The sequence below is a fragment of the Brachyhypopomus gauderio genome, chromosome 13 (assembly GCF_052324685.1).
Source record: "Brachyhypopomus gauderio isolate BG-103 chromosome 13, BGAUD_0.2, whole genome shotgun sequence".
Lineage (NCBI taxonomy): Eukaryota > Metazoa > Chordata > Actinopteri > Gymnotiformes > Hypopomidae > Brachyhypopomus > Brachyhypopomus gauderio.
Genome location: NC_135223.1, coordinates 8088384 through 8106519, shown reverse-complemented (window position 1 = coordinate 8106519; position 18136 = coordinate 8088384). Strand labels below are relative to the sequence as shown.

At 40.1% G+C, this 18136-nt stretch overlaps 3 protein-coding genes across 9 annotated transcripts in view; 2 read left to right on the top strand and 1 right to left on the bottom strand.

The window, feature by feature from the left end:
* khdc4 (KH domain containing 4, pre-mRNA splicing factor) overlaps positions 1–125 on the top strand; it is a 20098-nt gene extending 19973 nt beyond the window's left edge. The window contains exon 14 of the mRNA XM_076970588.1: positions 1–125. This exon is cut by the window's left edge and continues 714 nt beyond it. The gene's annotated coding sequence lies outside the window, so the exon portion shown is untranslated.
* A 1204-nt stretch (positions 126–1329) lies between these two features.
* Positions 1330–2976, bottom strand: malsu1 (mitochondrial assembly of ribosomal large subunit 1). Of its 3 annotated transcripts, XM_076970495.1 has the most exons (5): positions 2949–2976; positions 2355–2706; positions 2079–2282; positions 1904–1985; positions 1330–1830 (listed from the first exon to the last, which is right to left on the bottom strand). In XM_076970495.1, exons 2-5 carry the CDS (start codon positions 2403–2405, stop codon positions 1679–1681), a joined length of 489 nt encoding a protein of 162 aa, XP_076826610.1. In that variant the 5' UTR covers positions 2406–2706; positions 2949–2976; the 3' UTR covers positions 1330–1678. The 3 variants fall into 3 exon arrangements, with proteins under 3 accessions (XP_076826610.1, XP_076826608.1, XP_076826609.1); XM_076970493.1 differs by lacking the exon at positions 2949–2976 and having other exon boundaries at positions 1364–1830; positions 2079–2269; positions 2355–2691; XM_076970494.1 differs by lacking the exon at positions 2949–2976 and having other exon boundaries at positions 1389–1830; positions 2097–2269; positions 2355–2671.
* A 1902-nt stretch (positions 2977–4878) lies between these two features.
* The window catches only part of spag1b (sperm associated antigen 1b), a 36659-nt gene continuing 23401 nt past the window's right edge, over positions 4879–18136 (top strand). For 2 of the 5 annotated variants that reach the window (XM_076970581.1, XM_076970580.1), the window contains exons 1-14: positions 4879–5024; positions 5235–5403; positions 5511–5670; positions 6741–6848; positions 6980–7053; positions 7167–7273; positions 7416–7521; positions 8193–8323; positions 8947–9053; positions 10769–10889; positions 11337–11738; positions 12564–12663; positions 13813–13965; positions 14232–14365. In XM_076970581.1, coding sequence (XP_076826696.1) covers positions 5255–5403; positions 5511–5670; positions 6741–6848; positions 6980–7053; positions 7167–7273; positions 7416–7521; positions 8193–8323; positions 8947–9053; positions 10769–10889; positions 11337–11738; positions 12564–12663; positions 13813–13965; positions 14232–14365 — 1852 coding nt within the window. In that variant the 5' untranslated portion in view covers positions 4879–5024; positions 5235–5254. The remainder of the gene's footprint in view (positions 5025–5234; positions 5404–5510; positions 5671–6740; positions 6849–6979; positions 7054–7166; positions 7274–7415; positions 7522–8192; positions 8324–8946; positions 9054–10768; positions 10890–11336; positions 11739–12563; positions 12664–13812; positions 13966–14231; positions 14366–18136) is intronic. The other 3 variants (XM_076970582.1, XM_076970583.1, XM_076970584.1) reach the window with 3 other exon arrangements.

Sequence of the window (18136 nt, the reverse complement as noted above, 5' to 3'; positions counted from 1 at the left end):
CCCTGTATATGTATTATAATAGTAGTTTTGCGAAAGGGTTATAGGGTGCTGAACTGCATTATCGTCTCATTAACCCTTCAGTACTCTTTCCTGTTCTCTTAAAATAAAATGCATTTTTACCTGAAGCAAGTTCATCGGTTTTTTCATGGGGGTTGTAAAAAAGTAACAATTACCAGTTAATATAACCTTTGGTGTCTTTTCCAAAAATAATAACTTTTGCATTGGGTGAATTTTAAGCCTCAAGGTACCTGTGTGTGTGTGCTTATACAGTCATGGCCAAAAGTTTTGAGAATTATACAAATATAAATTTTTACAAAGTCTACTGCTTCAGTTTTTATAATGGCAATTTGCATATACTACAGAATGTTATAAAGAGTGATCAGCTTAATAGCAATTAATTGCAAAGTCAATATTTGCCTAGAAAATGAACTTTATCCCCTAAAAAAATTTACTTCATTGCAGCCCTGCCTTAAAAGGACCAGCCAACATCGTTTCAGTGATTGCTCCATTAACACAGGTGTGGGTGTTGATGAGGGACAGACTGATATTCTGCAAAAGGTACAGGGAGTGGACTGCTGAGGACTGGGGTGAAGTCATTTTCTCTGATGAATCCCCTTTCTGATTGTTTGGGACATCTGGAAAACAGCTTGTTCGGAGAAGACGAGGTGAGCGCTACCACCAGTCTTGTCTCATGCCAACTGTAAAGCATCCTGAAACCATTCATGTGTGGGGTTGCTTCTCAGCCAAGGGAATCGGCTCTCTCTCAGTCTTGTGTGGCAAGTGTAAATTGTTAGGGGAGGTGTAAATGGACACAAATTAAGTATTATATCGCGATCAATCGCCAAGTATAAACGCCTCTGCCGAGCAGAGCGTTGAGGAGCGATTTCGATTGGAGGATCGTGCTCTCTGTCTGAGATTTTTATTATTATTTTTTTTTTGCTGATGCTGGTCCAGCGTGTCGCGTGCCAGTCATTATGCCTCGGTGTGCCAACGGTGGCACGCGTGCTAAAGGTTGCCACCCCCTGATTTAGTATTTGTGTCATTCTCAAAACTTTTGGCCATGACTGAACAATGTGCACTGTGTTTCCCAGTAAATTACCATTTACCCCAAATTCCTAACTTGTTTCTTGGTAGTGTCGAGATTGTCCATTGACTTTCATGCAGAAAATTCCAGAAAGGTTACAGTAAAAAAAGTAAATTAAGCCAGGATTCCTGGGTGGCTACTCGACTCCCATTAGATTGATATTCTATTTAATGTTCATAACGGATCTTAAAATCAACTCAAAGATCTCTGAGGGACTTAATGTGATCGCTTATTGTAATATGATGAATACAAAGCAGAATTATGGAAGTCCTGGGTAACGAGTATGGTGCAGTATTCTAGAGTTTAACAAACACATTTATAGGTTTCTTACTGTATTGCCGAAAATGTCAATGATCTTGGAGATGTAGAGCAAGGTTATTTTAAGGACCTCATTAATGTGGTTCAGGTTTTCCCTGTCAATTCCACTGCTGAAAGATCCACTGTTAGAATGCAATCAAAATTCAAACAGAATTTTACCTACTAATGTTTAATACATAGTATTCAGTAATCATCAGTTCATCTGTCCACATTTGTAGTGACATTAAAACCACAAGAGCTGCATGAAGCAAAGACGTCTGTGCAGGGCTCATTCTGTTACTCGGTTTCAGCATCAAAGATGAAATCAGCAGGAAGCCTCTGTGGAGGAATGTTCCTGAGCTGTTCATCATAAGACCGCAGTGTCCACAATTTCTCCAGCTCGTAGACATCTCTGGTCTCGGGCAGCATGAAGTGCACCACCATCGCTCCTGCACCAGGAGACTGGAATTAATACAGCAGGGACCCAAGTGTACAAATTAAACTTATGTTTGTCACACCTACCAAAGTCAATGCACATCCAGTCCTCCGCATTCATGCCCTCTATGAGAACGTCTGGATCACAGTCTCTCTTCATAAACTTGTACTAAGGCATGATAAACAGATTTGAAAATAGCTTGCTTCAGTAGATACCGATGTCATTAAATTCTTTTCTCATATTGTGATCTGTGCTGCTTACAATATTTATTTGTATTACCACTTTGATGGCGTAAAGAGCCATGGCCTTGAGATGCCTGGTAGATGAACCAGTCACTACGATGAAGTACTCGGCGTACTTGAGCTCCTGGGACACACGGATCACACACACATCTACCGCCTTCTCTTGCCGAAGAAGTGAGACCAACACGTCAATGTTAAAAACGTCCCCACCTGTGACATAAAACTGTTTAAGATATGGTATAAACCTTTATCGTTGAACACGTATGAACTGTGGTTAGTTAGTCTTCCTACTTACTATGGTGTTGAGGTCTGGCGTGTGCAGACTCCGTGGTGAAGTAAAGACCATTAACACTTCTGCTCTTAGTGCTAAACCACCTGTTTTCTTCTACAAAGCGAGGCTTTGTGTACAGAGAAAGGTCGTTAGAAATATGTGCATTTATATGTGGAAAACCTAAACTATGCATATCCCGGACCTTCCTAGCATTTCTTCCCATACAAAAAAACTGATTTAAGAGCTTTGAAAATGCCCGTTTTGAGCAGTGGATCGTATTCATTTCTGTATGTTGGTTGTTCAAACGGATAGAGAGATGTGTTCAGTGTCGCCCCCGTCCTGTCTGGAGTGTTATCACACATGTTCTGTATGCGTGCTGTGGAGAAATAAGGTCGTGTGATCACACATTCACATAACTGCACACAGACACTATCATTCATTATAATGTTTAGAAGTCTATTCTTAAAGATTAGGTAGGCTTCAATGACATGCCTCTTATTCATGCAGACTTTAATTCATGCAGTTTAAATGTAATTTTACATAACGTAGAAATAATGAAAAACAGAACTGTTTAATCTAAAACCTTTTTGGTTAAAACGTTAAGTTTTTAACCCTAACCTCCTCCTTTAATTTGCGGGGCCATACGCAGCGTAGTGAGTGTATAGGAAGCTCGAGTTGTGCGGTTTGCGCATGCGCAGACCTACTGCTTTGTCATATATGTCCACACCCATAAATCTGCTTCCTTGCTGTCGAACCCATAGACATAATATACATGTATTATATGTACAGGGTTGCCAACTCTCACGCATTGAGCGTGAGACACACGCATTTGACCGTTTTCACACGCTCTCACGCCACACTTCCGATATCTCACGCCGAAAAAAAATATCCAGTTTATTTACCTCAGATCCACATATATGATTCAATACGTTACTAGTTCGCTAGCTCTGGCGCCATCCACCGGCGATATAACACTGAATCTATGTCCATTTTACGGTCGCCACCCCCCCCCCCCCCCCCCCCCCGCTCAACAACTTTCGTTCGCCCCCCCCCCGCTCAACAGGTTAAAATCTCACTCCAAGCGAACGTCAAAAGTTGGCAACCCTGTATGTATATTATGATAGACATAATATACATGTATTATATGTATATTATGATAGACATAATATACATGTATTATATGTATATTATGTCTATGGTCGAACCTACGTTCGGAGAGTAATGTTTCTAATGTTCTGAATGTTACACATGTTAGATAAGATCAGTGGCGTGCACACATAGACATCACCACCAGAAAAGACATCACCATAGAAAGCACCACCAACTCTGCCCTTTATCATCGAAAGTGCCCTTTTGAAACTTCGTTTTTTTTTTTTTTACTATTATTATTATCATTTTACTGAGGTCGGTTTGAAATGATCTTTTGAAAACCTGAGCGATTAAAAACAATGCCCTGAAATGAGCCACCACCTCGCACACACCCGACCTCTCTCTTCCTTTAACACCAGATGCGCTGCAGCAGTTCAGTTCAGCGAGTGGAAGGAAGCGTCTTCAGCACAGCACACACGCTCACAGATAGACTTCTTCTCCCGTCCCCACCAGCCAGGTCACATACACATCAAGTCAAATCATACCGTTTGCCCTCTAAGCCCAACGTGAAATCATTTTGTTGTGCAGTAAAATGTCTCACAGCACCAAACTACAAAGCATTTTTAGCCGACTGGTCACCTGATAAACTAGTCGCTCTAACCCAAATCAATGATAGATAACGTGAGGACGACCACATACAAATAATTAAGGTAGAGTTTGCAAATCTATGTGTTAAGCTGAACGTCTTCTGTTGTATAGGTTTTGGTAGGCAACATAATTTAATACATTCATTTGTGAAGGAAGAAACGGGAAGTTACCCTGTGAAAAATGCCCATCTGCATTCATGTAATGACAACACTCAGTAGCCATAACTCCTTCTCCTACTTTACGGTCTTTTACTGTCTTAATTGTAGGCCTATATTGATTTACTAATTGCAAAATATATGCAACAAGGCCTGCAGACAGTGGAGGGTAAACAGAAGTTAACTGAAGGACTTAACAATGTATATAGTTAATATTGGATATGAATTTTATCAGTCGGCTGCGTGACTTTTTTCCATTGAAAACTCACGTTTAGAGAATGTTACAAATAAAAGTCAAATGCTTCCCTTGTCCATACTGTACACCTACATATAGATCAATACTGTACACCTACTTGATCTATATGAATATAGTAATATAGATCAATACTGTACACCTGATCTTGTAATTAAAATGCGTCATGCAGAGTGCGACCGCTGGCACGACACAATATTGTTTTTTCGTTATATCGAAATAATTATCTCAGGACTTCGGGAAAACGATTGCAATAAGATAAGTTACAATGTACGTTCCCTTGGTGCTTAAAACTGTAAATATTTCAATATAATATATTTAATAAATGTGTACAAATTGACTGCTCGTGTTCGTCAGAAACCGACAAGTCCCGCCCATCTGGAGTTGCTATAGAAACGTGATGCGTTTTGCATGCCGTTTGTTTTGGGGAGGTAGAAACACTTCGACATTTATTAGGAAAACACTTCGATATTTATTCATTAGGCTTTCTTGTTTGGCGAAAATATATCGCAAAGCCGTTTTATTAACGCGCATTTTAAAGTGAGTCCGGTAAGTTCAATAGTTATATTAAGACAAAACAAGACAAACTACATTTTCTTAACCTAGCTAGGTAGCGTTAGTGTCGTTAGTGAATTAAATATCGAGATAACAGACACAGCTGGTTTACTGCAGAACCGTCTCTCGAGATCGCCTAGTGATCTGGTAGCAAATCGTGCGCTTTGGTTCTAAGTAATGTAATAGTCATCACTGGCCTTTTAGACCCAGTTTCTCCTGGTAGGATGGATGGAGTGAGCACAGTGTCCTCTCTAATGACTCAAGACTCGCCCTTCACCAACATACAAGAAGTTCCAGTGGAACATCTCGACTATGGCTACATTGAAAAATGTGTCGACCTTAAGTATTTGGAGAAGATACTAAAGGTTCTTAGGTACGTGAGTAATCTTTCTGATCTGCCATTACTGCATTAAACACCTGCCCAAGGGTCTTATTACAAGTATTTGTGTTTTTGTTGTTGTTTTTCCTATTTGCTCTTAGGTCAGGCAGAGAAGGTATATATCCTGACCTGAATCAATTCTGTGAGAAGCACATAGAGAAACTCAGTCCACAAAGTCATTCCCTATGGAAGGAGAATTATCCAGCTACAGCTGCTAGTTTCTCTAAGGATGAATGGAAACAAATCAGTAATGACATAGAGGTAATTCTAGGTTATTTTGACACCATTTGTGGCATAAGGATTAATGTGTAAGGTCAGCTGACTAGTGGTATACTGAACATTAAATAATTACATCATGCTTAGTATTAAATAATTACATCATACAGAATATTAAATTATTGCATAATTCAGAAGATTAAATATTTACACCATACAGTGTAATAAAACATTACGTAGTACAGAGTATTAAATAATAATACAGAACAATTCAGAATTTTATCTCTGCCAACCGCATGTCCAACACAGACAAGGGACAGTAATGCATTTCCCTGCCCTGTTTTTATGTTTGTAAACACATAAGGCATGTTTTGTGAGAGGAGATTAACTGGTGGCAGAAGTGGGCAGTAGTATAGGGGTGTCAAGTGTAGGAATATGAATCATCCAGATGGCTTCTGTTCATTATTGGTAGACCTAAGTACTGAGATTTGTCAGTTGGTTTTTATGCACCATGGACTGACATACAGCTTAACTTGCGACAAGTACTTAAAACAGCTACTATGTCTACTATATACTGATGCTGAATTGCAGTTACATGGCATGGCTCTTTTACTTTAGAACAATGTAAACAACTAGAGCTACTGCTGTTACTGTCCATGTGTGTGTAAAACTGTTTATAGTTCTAGTTCTAACATGGGGCTCTTACAGTAAAGTAAAACCATCTGTCCATTTAATACCTTGCAGACAAAAATCTGTATTTTGACCTCTTCAGTGGCTGTATTCTATTAAAATAATATTTAAAAAATTCTATTAAATAATTAAATTTTTTTCACTATTCACATCCACACACACAAGCACAAGAAGACTTGTTTCCTCACTTGTTTCATCCTCCCCAAATGGGTCTAAGGATAATACTTTTGTGTTACACACCCTGTGGATTAGTACAAAGGCTCGTTTTCTTTACTGCTTATCATTCAGTGAAATTCATTGCATGACTTTTTATCTGCAACTACAAATGTTGTCCTAAAGTTAAAGGTAGGTAACAATATGCGTAGGCCTGTCTTCATCACATTTAAAAACTTTAGCAAGGCCATATGTAACTGATGTTTTTATAGATGTGGGAGAAAGACATCAAAGTAAATGAAATGGACCTTGGGCAGCTGCCGTTATTCTGTAATTGGGGAAATATCCCACCAGTGCGAGGATGTCACATCTCAGTTCAGGTAAAATTATGATAATCATCATTTGGAAAGCAAGACATTATATATTCCTAATGTAATCAGTTTGAAACCTTCCATGTATAATATCCCCATAAATAACATACGATTTAACACATGGTTTTAAATTTTCACAGAAAGCATCCAATACTGGAATCCAAAATTGTTCAAAAAAGTCACCTCTCCCTCGAGCCTACGAAGACTGGGAAAGGTAAGTCTGCACCTGTCTTTAGGATTGGAAATAAGATTTGAAAAACATGCATATAAAAAGCCCAATGCAAAACGTGATCAAGTATTTATTGAAGTATTTATTTATTTTCACAGATTTGATGTTGAAAAGGAATGTGCTAAAATTGATGAAAGTGTCACAAAGAATTCTGCTATTATCAATCACAGTCTGCCAAACATCAAAAAGAAAATTGATACAACAGGTGGATTTGTAATGTGTTTTTGTAATTAATTTTATTTTTTATTCAAATTTGTCCATGAGACTAGATGTTACCATACAGAAATAATTACATTTAGTGCCATCATATTGTTAAATATGAACAATGCCATGATTATATACTTTAGGACTCACATGGCAGGAGAAAGCTGTTTTAGCAAACCGTGAGAAAGACAAGGGCAATGACTCCTTCAGAGCCAGTGATTATGAGGAGGCTGTGGCCTTCTACACTAGGTGAGCTTAAGACATTTCTGGTGACAACTGATTTTGAGATGTCTTTTGTGTGGTCCTTTGAGTTGTCCTTTTTTGATTAAATAAACACTCAGATTTACTGAGTTTCTCTCAGTATCATATAAATGATTTAGCAGTAGTAAAGCATCTGAATACATTTAGTAGATTAATCAAGAGACTTTTAATGTTCTAAATAAAATTTGTTTGTAATCGTATTAATTTGTTTGTTTTGCACTTTACTTGGATTGTCCATGTTTATATCTGTGGATGTTAACCTGAGAAGTCATTGAACATGTAACAGGTATAATATATACCATCATAACATTCTCATCAAGCTGTTATATACATGCTGTTGGAAACATTCTGTGACTGATTTTGAACTAGTCTTTAATCAGGGTTAAGGCCACAGTGAGGGTCTGGATTATGTTTTGGGTTGAGGTTAAAGTTAGTTGGAACAGTTCAACAGTCAGACACCATGATGTCTGATCAATGGAGTCCAACCCTTGAACTCTTCCACTTGTAATTAAACTTGACTGCATCTGTATTCAAACTGCTCTGCTTGACAATGTTACCAATCTTATGCTGAGAGTTCATTAATCGTCTATAAAGGACCACACAAAAAATGACCTCATTTCCACAATGGTTTTCATGTGGTTCTCCTGGTGTGTCTGCAGAAGTGTGTCCATCCTGCCCTCAGCTGCAGCCTATAATAACCGGGCCCAGGCGGAGATCAGACTGCAGCGCTGGCATGATGCACTGAAGGACTGTGAGATGGTGCTGACCCTGGACCCTCCAAACACAAAAGGTGTCTCTTCACATCATCAGTACAGGGTCAGAGGTCATGGATCAGTGCCACCTTGTTGCTGTGACTGGTATCTCTCATCAGCTTAATATCAGTTTAACTTTATGGGCATCATGCAACAAACAGCAGGCAAGACAAAGGGCAGAATTTGCAACAGAATGTGCAAGACCAATAGTAATACAGCAATACTCCAACAAAGGGCAGTCAATGGTCTACATTAAATTAGACAAGAAAATAATTAGTGTATACTATTAACCATTAGTGCAGCACATCAGCTGTGTCATGTGTTAATGTTTTAGGGTTTGGGTTATCGAAAATTCTGAGAAGGGAAACTGTATTAGTGCTTGGCTGAAACAGCAGCTGTTAACTCTCCAACTTCTCTTCCCACTAGTCTTCTAACCCCCCAACGTGCAGGCGCCACTCCCCCAGAGTCTCTTAAGGGGGTAGGACACTGTCCGTTGGGGAATTTGCTGTGAGGAGTAGTAGTAGCTACACGTTCATGTTTCATGTTATGGAGGGGATAGCCTTCACTGCCTTACCTGTTGATTATTTCCTTTGTTGTTTTTTGCCATTGAAATAGAGGTTGAACCCTCTTCTTTAACTGGTGTTAATGGTTTATTGTGAAGCATTGCTGCGTCGTGCCACTGTGCACAAACATCTGGGGAAACTGCACATGGCCCAAGATGACATCACTGCCGTGTTGCACTTGGAACCACAGAGTGTGAGCGCACAGGTGGGACTGTCTACACCACAGAGACATCACCATAGCCTATAGCTTACTATGTGTTTAGTTACTGTCTACACCACAGAGACATCACCATAGCCTATAGCTTACTATGTGTTTAGTTACTGTCTACACCACAGAGACATCACCATAGCCTATAGCTTACTATGTGTTTAGTTACTGTCTACACCACAGAGACATCACCATAGCCTATAGCTTACTATGTGTTTAGTTACTGTCTACACCACAGAGACATCACCATAGCCTATAGCTTACTATGTGTTTAGTTACTGTCTACACCACAGAGACATCACCATAGCCTATAGCTTACTATGTGTTTAGTTACTGTCTACACCACAGAGACATCACCATAGCCTATAGCTTACTATGTGTTTAGTTACTGTCTACACCACAGAGACATCACCATAGCCTATAGCTTACTATGTGTTTAGTTACTGTCTACACCACAGGGCTACATCACCATAGCCTATAGCTTACTATGTGTTTAGTTACTGTCTACACCACAGAGACATCACCATAGTCTATAGCTTACTATGTGTTTAGTTACTGTCTACACCACAGGGCTACATCACCATAGCCTATAGCTTACTATGTGTTTAGTTACTGTCTACACCACAGGGCTACATCACCATAGCCTATAGCTTACTATGTGTTTAGTTACTGTCTACACCACAGAGACATCACCATAGCTTATAGCTTACTATGTGTTTAGTTACTGTCTACACCACAGGGCTACATCATCATAGCCTATAGCTTACTATGTGTTTAGTTACTGTCTACACCACAGAGACATCACCATAGCCTATAGCTTACTATGTGTTTAGTTACTGTCTACACCACAGGGCTACAGAGACATCACCATAGCCTATAGCTTACTATGTGTTTAGTTACTGTCTACACCACAGGGTTACAGAGACATCACCATAGCCTATAGCTTACTATGTGTTTAGTTACTGTCTACACCACAGGGCTACATCACCATAGCCTATAGCTTACTATGTGTTTAGTTACTGTCTACACCACAGGGCTACATCACCATAGCCTATAGCTTACTATGTGTTTAGTTACTGTCTAGACCTACTATTCTGAAAACACACATTTCAATTTACAGAGGGTTATGGTTAATACTGGTGTCAAAGTCATTTTCACCGCGGGACACATCAGCATAATCGTTACCCACGGAGGGCCATATGTAACTTATAAATGTACCTACTCCTTAATGTTAAATACCTCTGAATTTATTACTTATTCAAGTTACAAATATTACAGATATATTTGCATAGATGTAATTTTTTTTTCTTTTTGCTCTGTTATTATAACATAAATCCATTTGTTAGGTTATGAAACCCACATTACTCCATCAATAAACGATCAAACTATCCAAGTGAATAAAAAATATCTGCAAAGATGTTTCTCTTCCTGGACATTTTGGGATCATTATTTGTATTTCTCAATTACACTTATTGGGGAAAAGCGCATCGATATGGAAACACTGCAGTGTCGAGATTCTGTCACTTTGCGGGTAACATAATTGTGCAGTTTTGGTCACTGCACGTATTTGTTTGTTTGTTTTGGACAAGGATATTTAAGCTCTCGTGGGTCACATAAAATGATGCAGGCCTTACGTTTGACACCTGTGTACTAAGGGATTAGGGTTAATATGATTTTTACAGAGGACTGGGGTTTACATCACTGTTTTACAGAGTCTCCTGAGGGACATCAATAAGAACATAAAGGTCAACATGAAGAACAAACCAACCAAGAGCACCAAGCTTTTCATACAGGAAGTGGAAGATGATGAAGATGCGAGAGACATGACAGACAGTAAGATTTACCATATGATACATATGATAGCTACTGCTCACACAAACCAACGCAGCTTTTCAAACTTGAGCTAAATTCATGCTTTTGTTAGTGAAAATATTTTTGGAAATTCCAGACAGAAAAGGGATATATTTCAATCATAGAGGCATCATTGGATCTGAAGATCATTAGCACTGGGGTACTGCACTGGCAGAAATACAGGTCTTAGATGTCACTTAATAGAAATCTTCTTCCTTGGACCCTGACTTAAAACATAGATCTGTAAAACTGTTCTAGCCCCAGCCATGTTCTTTGCTCATATTTAGGCCATGTTTAACCTGCATCACTGCAGTGTGTCATCTACACTGTATGATTTCCACATCTTTATCTACAGAGTTTAAATGTGACTTTAAATGCATGCTGTTTTAATCACTCTCCCCTCCGTTTCTCTGTCTGTCTCTCTCTCAGATGATGATCAGGCTGTAGTTCAGGAGGCAGTGAGAGGTGGGATGGGTTGTGCCAGTGTCAAGAGCCCGACCAATGACAGCACAGCTCAGCAGAGCAGCAGTAGTCTGATGGGTTGTGCCAGTTTCAAGAGCCCGACCAATGACAGCACAGCTCAGCAGAGCGGCAGTAGTCTGATGGGTTGTGCCAGTGTCAAGGGCCTGACCAATGACAGTTCAGCTCAGCAGAGCGGCAGTAGTCTGTCTGTCCCAGCAGGTGCAAAGGCAGAGGTGGACTGTGGAGCTGGAGAACTCCCTCCTTTGCTGGCCCAGCTGAAGAGCGAAGGGAACCAGTTTTTCAAGAATGGACAGTTCATAGATGCTCTGGAGAAGTACACTCAGGCAATTCAAAGGTTCACAGAAGCAGGTACACACACATACATCCAGATCTGTCCAAGGATATGTTAGTATTGCTCTCAAAGTCTCTTTATTATATACACAACCACATATTTGCGCACGCGCACACACACACACACACACACACACACACACACACACACACACACACACACACACACACACACACACACACACACACACACACACACACCTCTAGATCTGCCCTTAAATTATGTTGTTGCATTACTGAACTTTGAAAGTTGGTACTTATTTCTTTATTTTAAAAAATCATTTAAAGAATATATTTAAAGAACAAGACTTTTGGTGAGATGTACATTCATATTTCCTCGAGAGATAAAAATCTAAATTTGCTAGTTGTATCAGTACAAAACGCATGACTACATTCCAAACAGAATAGAACTCACAAAGGCAATACAACCAGAACAGAAACTCATGACCACAATGCAAATGGCACAGAACTTACAATGACAATGCAAACTGAAAACACTAAGAAACACTGTGTAATAGAAATGCGAAACTAAATACTCATTCATGAAAACAATTCATGAAACAATAATAAACCAGTGACGGGGAGGGAATCTTCAACACAACCAGACAGGGAAAGCTACAAAAGAGGAGAGAGGGCCAAATCAGAACAGAATCAAATATTGGACACTAACCTCTTGGTTGGTTGACATTTGGGGTAAAGGTAAAACGTGTCTAAATTAGGTTCCTTTGTTCCTTTAATTCTATTCTTTTACCATTGAATGATTGATTGTTGTGAGGCGTGCACACATTATATTTTAATGTCTTTTTGTGTCCTCTTTTCTCTACTTATCCATTTCTACTCCAGGACTCAACAGTCCAACCAACTTATGCATACTGTACTCAAACAGAGCTGCCTGTTACCTGAGGGGTGGCAGCAGCTCTGACTGCATAGCAGACTGCAGCAGGTAATCTAACCCTAACCCAGCAGGTAATCTAACCCTAACCCAGCAGGTAATCTAACCCTAACCCAGCAGGTAATCTAACCCTAACCCAGCAGCAGTGATATCAGTAACGCTACTTAGTAACGCATTACTCTAATCATACCACTTTTTTCAGTAACGAGTATAACGCTTATAACTATTTCCAGTCCAGTAATCAGATTAAAGTTACTTATCCAAATAACTGTGCGTTACTATTTATATTTTCCCTAGTAAAATATATATTTTTCTTTCTTCTTGGCTCAGTTCTACTTTTGCGTCTGACCGTAGCGCTCGACTCCGCACGCTGCGCGTGAACCTGTGAGAGCGCGAGCACGGTTACACGTCATTTTGTGCAGCGTCCTCCCGTAACGATGTGTGGTAGTATAAAGAAACACCCCTCAAAAACAGGGGAAGGAACATTTACCTGAAGAATTTTAATGTTGCTTTGTGTTCCACGTTTGAAAAGTGCTGGAATTTTGACTAACGTCGCCTACTTAAAATGCTTGAAATTGTAATGGTATTTTGTTTCAGAAGCTGTCTGACTGAACAGTTCGCTTGTATTACGTTTACAAATAAATTTACAAATAATACCGCACAGCTATACAAACGTAATGTCAGGAGATACTGTAGCGACTACTACACCTCACGGTGAATTCACTAAGGGACACTTGGCAATTCAAGGAGTCTAGCCCTTTAAGTGACACTGGGGGGCGGAGCCTGTGCGCGCCAGGGTTGCGTCATCAATAAAGTTTCCCTCCTCGGGATTTTTGGATTAAGCAGTTTCTGCCTCGGTTACCGAACCTGCTTCAATACATTGTTACTGTTAAAAATGCACTTCCAATAAAGTGAGTATTGGAAAATTTCATTTTGCTGCTGAATGTAACTAAATTAACTTGTAATCTAAGTTACTTAACGTAACTAAGTTACTTTTTAAAGGAGTAATCAGTAATCGGATTACTTTTTCAAGGTAACTAAGCCATCACTGCCCAGCAGGTAATCTAACACTAACCCAGCAGGTAATCTAAGCCAGCAGGTAATCTAACCCTAACCCAGCAGGTAATCTAACCCTAACCCTAAGCCCCAGAGAAGGACATACACAGAGTTGTCATTACATTGTGTAGTTTTTTGTCTTAGAGCCCTGGAGCTGCAGCCGTTGAATGTGAAGGCATTACTGCGCAGGGCGATGGCATATGAATCTCTAGAGCACTACCACCAAGCCTACATGGACTACAGAACCGCCCTGCTGGTCAACAGCAACATCCCTGCTGCCCACAGCAGCATCAACAGGTAGCAGCACCTCCATTAGAACGAACAACCACGTCTCACACATGTCTCTCACAAAAATATATACTTAAAAAAAAACATTTTCTAAACATTTGAGCTTTTCACTGATTTTGCACTATAATTAAAACATTTATCAGCCTCAGTGTATAGGTGTACAGTTAAAGTATAGTCCATAAATCCTTGAAGTAAACTGAGAAAATAAGTGAGACATCACTGAAGATTTTATGGTAATTGGACATTTTGTGTGTGTGTGTGTGTGATTTGTAAAGGATCAGTCACTTTCTAGCAGAGTTGGATGGTCCTGACTGGAGGCAGAAGCTGCCATTGTTGTCTGGGAAACAAGCCCCACCCACTGCACAGTCAATGATTTGCATACAAGGACAAGCACAAAACCAGGAGGCGGGTCAGTATCCACACATCACATACACCACACACACTGTGTTATCTCTGCCTTGGAGGGCATGGCTTAGAAATGTCCAGTTTCTAAACCATGTTTTTATATATATATTACAGGACATTTATTACCACAATACTAACATACACATGTACAAAGACCCACACACATATATACGAGGGGACATTCAGAGACATGTGTGACAGGCTAACAGAGGGCAGCTAAAGTCAAAGTCAAATTTATTTATATTTTCACAACACATGTTGTCACAAAGCAGCTTTACAATCGTATGGGTCCAGATCCCTAATGAGCAAGCCAAAGGCGACAGTGGCGAGGAAAAACTCCCTATGATGGTGGGGATTAGGAAGAAACCTTGGGAGGACCAAGACTCAAAAGGGAACCCATCCTCCATTGGACGGCCCGTTAGCACAAGTCCGTATTTGTGTCAGTGATTAGCATGTGGCTCCGGCAGGCTAATCTATAGCAGCATAACTAAAGGGAGGGGTTCAGAGGTGACCACAGTCATGAGGGCTCACTGAGACATTGCTTTCCAGTCAAGTCATTGTCACAACTAGAGTGATGCCATGACACAGCTGGATGACAGCATCAACATCTCAGATTACCAGAAATCTCAACGTCTGGGGGCCCCCGAGCCCCACACCTTACAAGGGGAATTTTAGCTGAAGGCTTGATTAAACAGGTGAGTTTTAAGTCTAGATTTAAAGATTGGAACTGTGTCAGAATCTCGGATTGGAGCTGGAAGGCTATTCCATAATTGAGGGGCTTTAAAAGAGAAAGCTCTGCCTCCGGCTGTAGTCTTACAAATTTTTGGAACTAGGAGAAATCCAGCATTTTGGGAGCGCAAAGGGCGAGATGGGTTGTAGTAAGCAATGAGTTCACTCAGATATGAAATGTGAAATGAAATTAAATGTGCCACCAGATATTGTGGGGCAAGACCATTTAACGCCTTATAGGTCAACAGAAGAATTTTTAATACAATTCGATATTTAATCAGAAGCCAGTGTAATGCAGCGAGAGTCGGACTAATATGATCAAATTTCCTAGCCTTAGTTAGGACTCTAGCTGCAGCATTTTGTACAAGTTGTAGCTTCTGTATGGACTGTTTAGAGCACAGGTGTCAAACTCAAGGCCTGCAGGCCAAATGTGGCCCGCCACGTCGTTTTATGTGGCCCGCGAGAGCTTAAAAAGCCAAATTGTCCAAAAACACTAAATTTCCCACAATTATGTTACCCGCAAAATGACTGCATCTCGACACTGCAGTGTTTCCATATCGATGCGATTTTCCCAATAAGTGTAATTGAGAAATACAAATAATGATCCCAAAATGTCCAGGAAGAGAAACATCGATGCAGATAGAAGGTGTTTCAAGAAAGGTGGGGAAGCAATGTTGGCGCTTCAAGGAGAAAAACGGGTATGAAGCGGTGGCGGTTGTCAAAGAGTACAATATACGTCGGCATTTTGCGACCAAACACAGAGCTAAGTATGCCAAAATTAGCCATCAAGAAAAACAACAAATTGTCAAAGAATAAAAAGCAAACTGTGATCGCAACAGAATGTGTTCACCACAAATGAAACTGCAGTAAATGCTGCTTTGTTGTGGCTGAATAAATCGCCGCACTTCAGTCTTTTTCAGAGGGAGCATTTTTGAAGCACAATCGCTATTTTCAGTTATTTGATATTTCAAGTTTTGAACAAAGTAAATGTGATATATTTTATCAATTTTTCTTTATTCACTTGGATAGTTTGATCGTTGATTGATGGAGTAATGTGGGTTTCATAACCTAACAAATTTAAAGGATTTATATTATAATAACAGCAACAAGCAAATATTTTTTTACATTTACACAAATATATCTGTAATATTTGTAACTTGAATAAGTAATAAATTCAGAGGTATTTAACATTAAGGAGTAGGTACATTTATAAGTTACATATGGCCCTCCGTGGGTAACGATTATGCTGATGTGGCCCGCGGTGAAAATGAGTTTGACACCCCTGGTTTAGAGCTTCCAATTAGAAGACCATTACAGTAGTCAAATCCTGATGAGACAAAAGCATGGACCAGCTTCTCTGCATCAGCTAATGAAAGTAAGTTTCTCAGCTTGGCGATATTACGTAAATGGAAAAAGGCAGCCTTAGTGACATTGCATATTTGTGTGTCAAATGAAAGATCCGAATCAATAGTGACAGCTAAGCTTTTTGCGGTAGATTTAGGTGTTACTGAAAAGCCATCTAGGGTAAGGGGAATATCAGCCCAATTGCTTCTAGCGACTTTGCCGTATGGAGGGCATGCTTATATTCAATAAGGCTGCTTTTCCATGATAGTCTATACACTTCTAACTTCGAATTTCGCCATTTATACGCTCCAGGATCCGCGTGGCTCATTTGAGACTACGCGTGTGCTCATTGTACCATGGCGCTATTCTTCTCTCAGTGGCTCTCTTATATCGTAATGGCGTAACCTTGTCTAAAGCTGTATGAAGGGAAGTCTCAATGTGCTCGGTGAAACGCTCTAGTCCTTCCAGAGCTACAGGTGGATCAATGTTTGTCAGACCCGGTAAAATATCAATGAGCGCGTCTATGGTACTGGGTGTTATAGTTCGTTTAATTTGGTAGCGGGGTGGCCGATGAATACAGTCAATTAAACACAACTCGTACGTTATGAGGCTGTGGTCAGAAACAGCCTCACTCTGAGGAAGAATTGCTAAACTGGATATGTCAATACCAAATGACAAGACCAAGTCTAAAGTATGACTACAGTTATGCGTAGGACCCACCACATTCTGAGTGATACCCATTGAATCAAGAATTGCTTGAAAATCTATGCTAAAAGAGTCACATAGATTTTCAAAATGGATGCTAAAATCACCAACTATAATCACCTTATCGGCTGATAGCACTACACGAGACAGGAAGTCCGAAAACTCCTGCAAGAACTCAGAGTATGAACCAGGAGGGCGGTAAATAGTAATTAACATAAACGACTGTGACGCTTTGTTGGTTGTTAAATTTGATACATTTTATACAGTGAGGATGAGATGTTCAAAAGAATTAAACTTGAAGCCAAAATTTTGAGAAATGCCTATATCAGAGTCGTATATTGTGGCAACCCCACCTCCTCGACCATTTGGACGGGGGTTATGGACATATCTATAGCCAGAGGGAGAAGCTTCATTTAGGACCGTATAGTCGTCTGGTCGGGTCCAGGTTTCCGTCAAGCAAAGCATGCATAGATTATGATTGGTAATCATTTCATTAACAAGCAATGCTTTAGATGACAGGGATCTAATATTTAGTAGTCCTAGTTTCAGATTTAAACCGCTCTCTGAAGGAGCATATTTGAATTTAACATTGATTAAATTTTGTCTACTCACTTTGTGAGAATTATTTTTTGGTACTCGAGGAACAGACACAGTTTCAATCTGGTGTGACCTAGGTGACGTCTCTTTGCAGCTCGCAGACAGTCGGTTTAGCCTGTGTGTCTGCTGCCTGGCCTCGGCTCTGGTTTGTCAATCCCCATTAACTACTCCTACACTACCACTACTAAGCCTAGCAGATATGCTACGGGAAATGAGAGCAGCACCCTCCCAAGAGGGGTGAATGCCGTCTCGCTTTAAAAGGCCAGGCCTGCCCTCAAAACATGTCCAATTATCTATATAACCCACTTTGTTATCTGAGCACCATTTAGACATCCAGCGGTGTAGCGCCCATAACCTGCTGTAGGTCTCGGTGCCATGCCGAACTGGAATGGGACCAGAG

What these genes read in the sequence shown, in the direction of transcription:
- malsu1 (XM_076970493.1), bottom strand. Translation starts at nt 2,613, where the DNA reads ATGAATACGATCCACTGCTCAAAACGGGCATTTTCAAAGCTCTTAAAT. An exon ending in CGCCAGACCTCAACACCATA is followed by an intron (nt 2,270 to 2,354) that starts GTAAGTAGGAAG and finishes TTTATGTCACAG; the next exon opens with GTGGGGACGTTTTTAACATT. An exon ending in CTGGATGTGCATTGACTTTG is followed by an intron (nt 1,831 to 1,903) that starts GTAGGTGTGACA and finishes CTCCTGGTGCAG; the next exon opens with GAGCGATGGTGGTGCACTTC.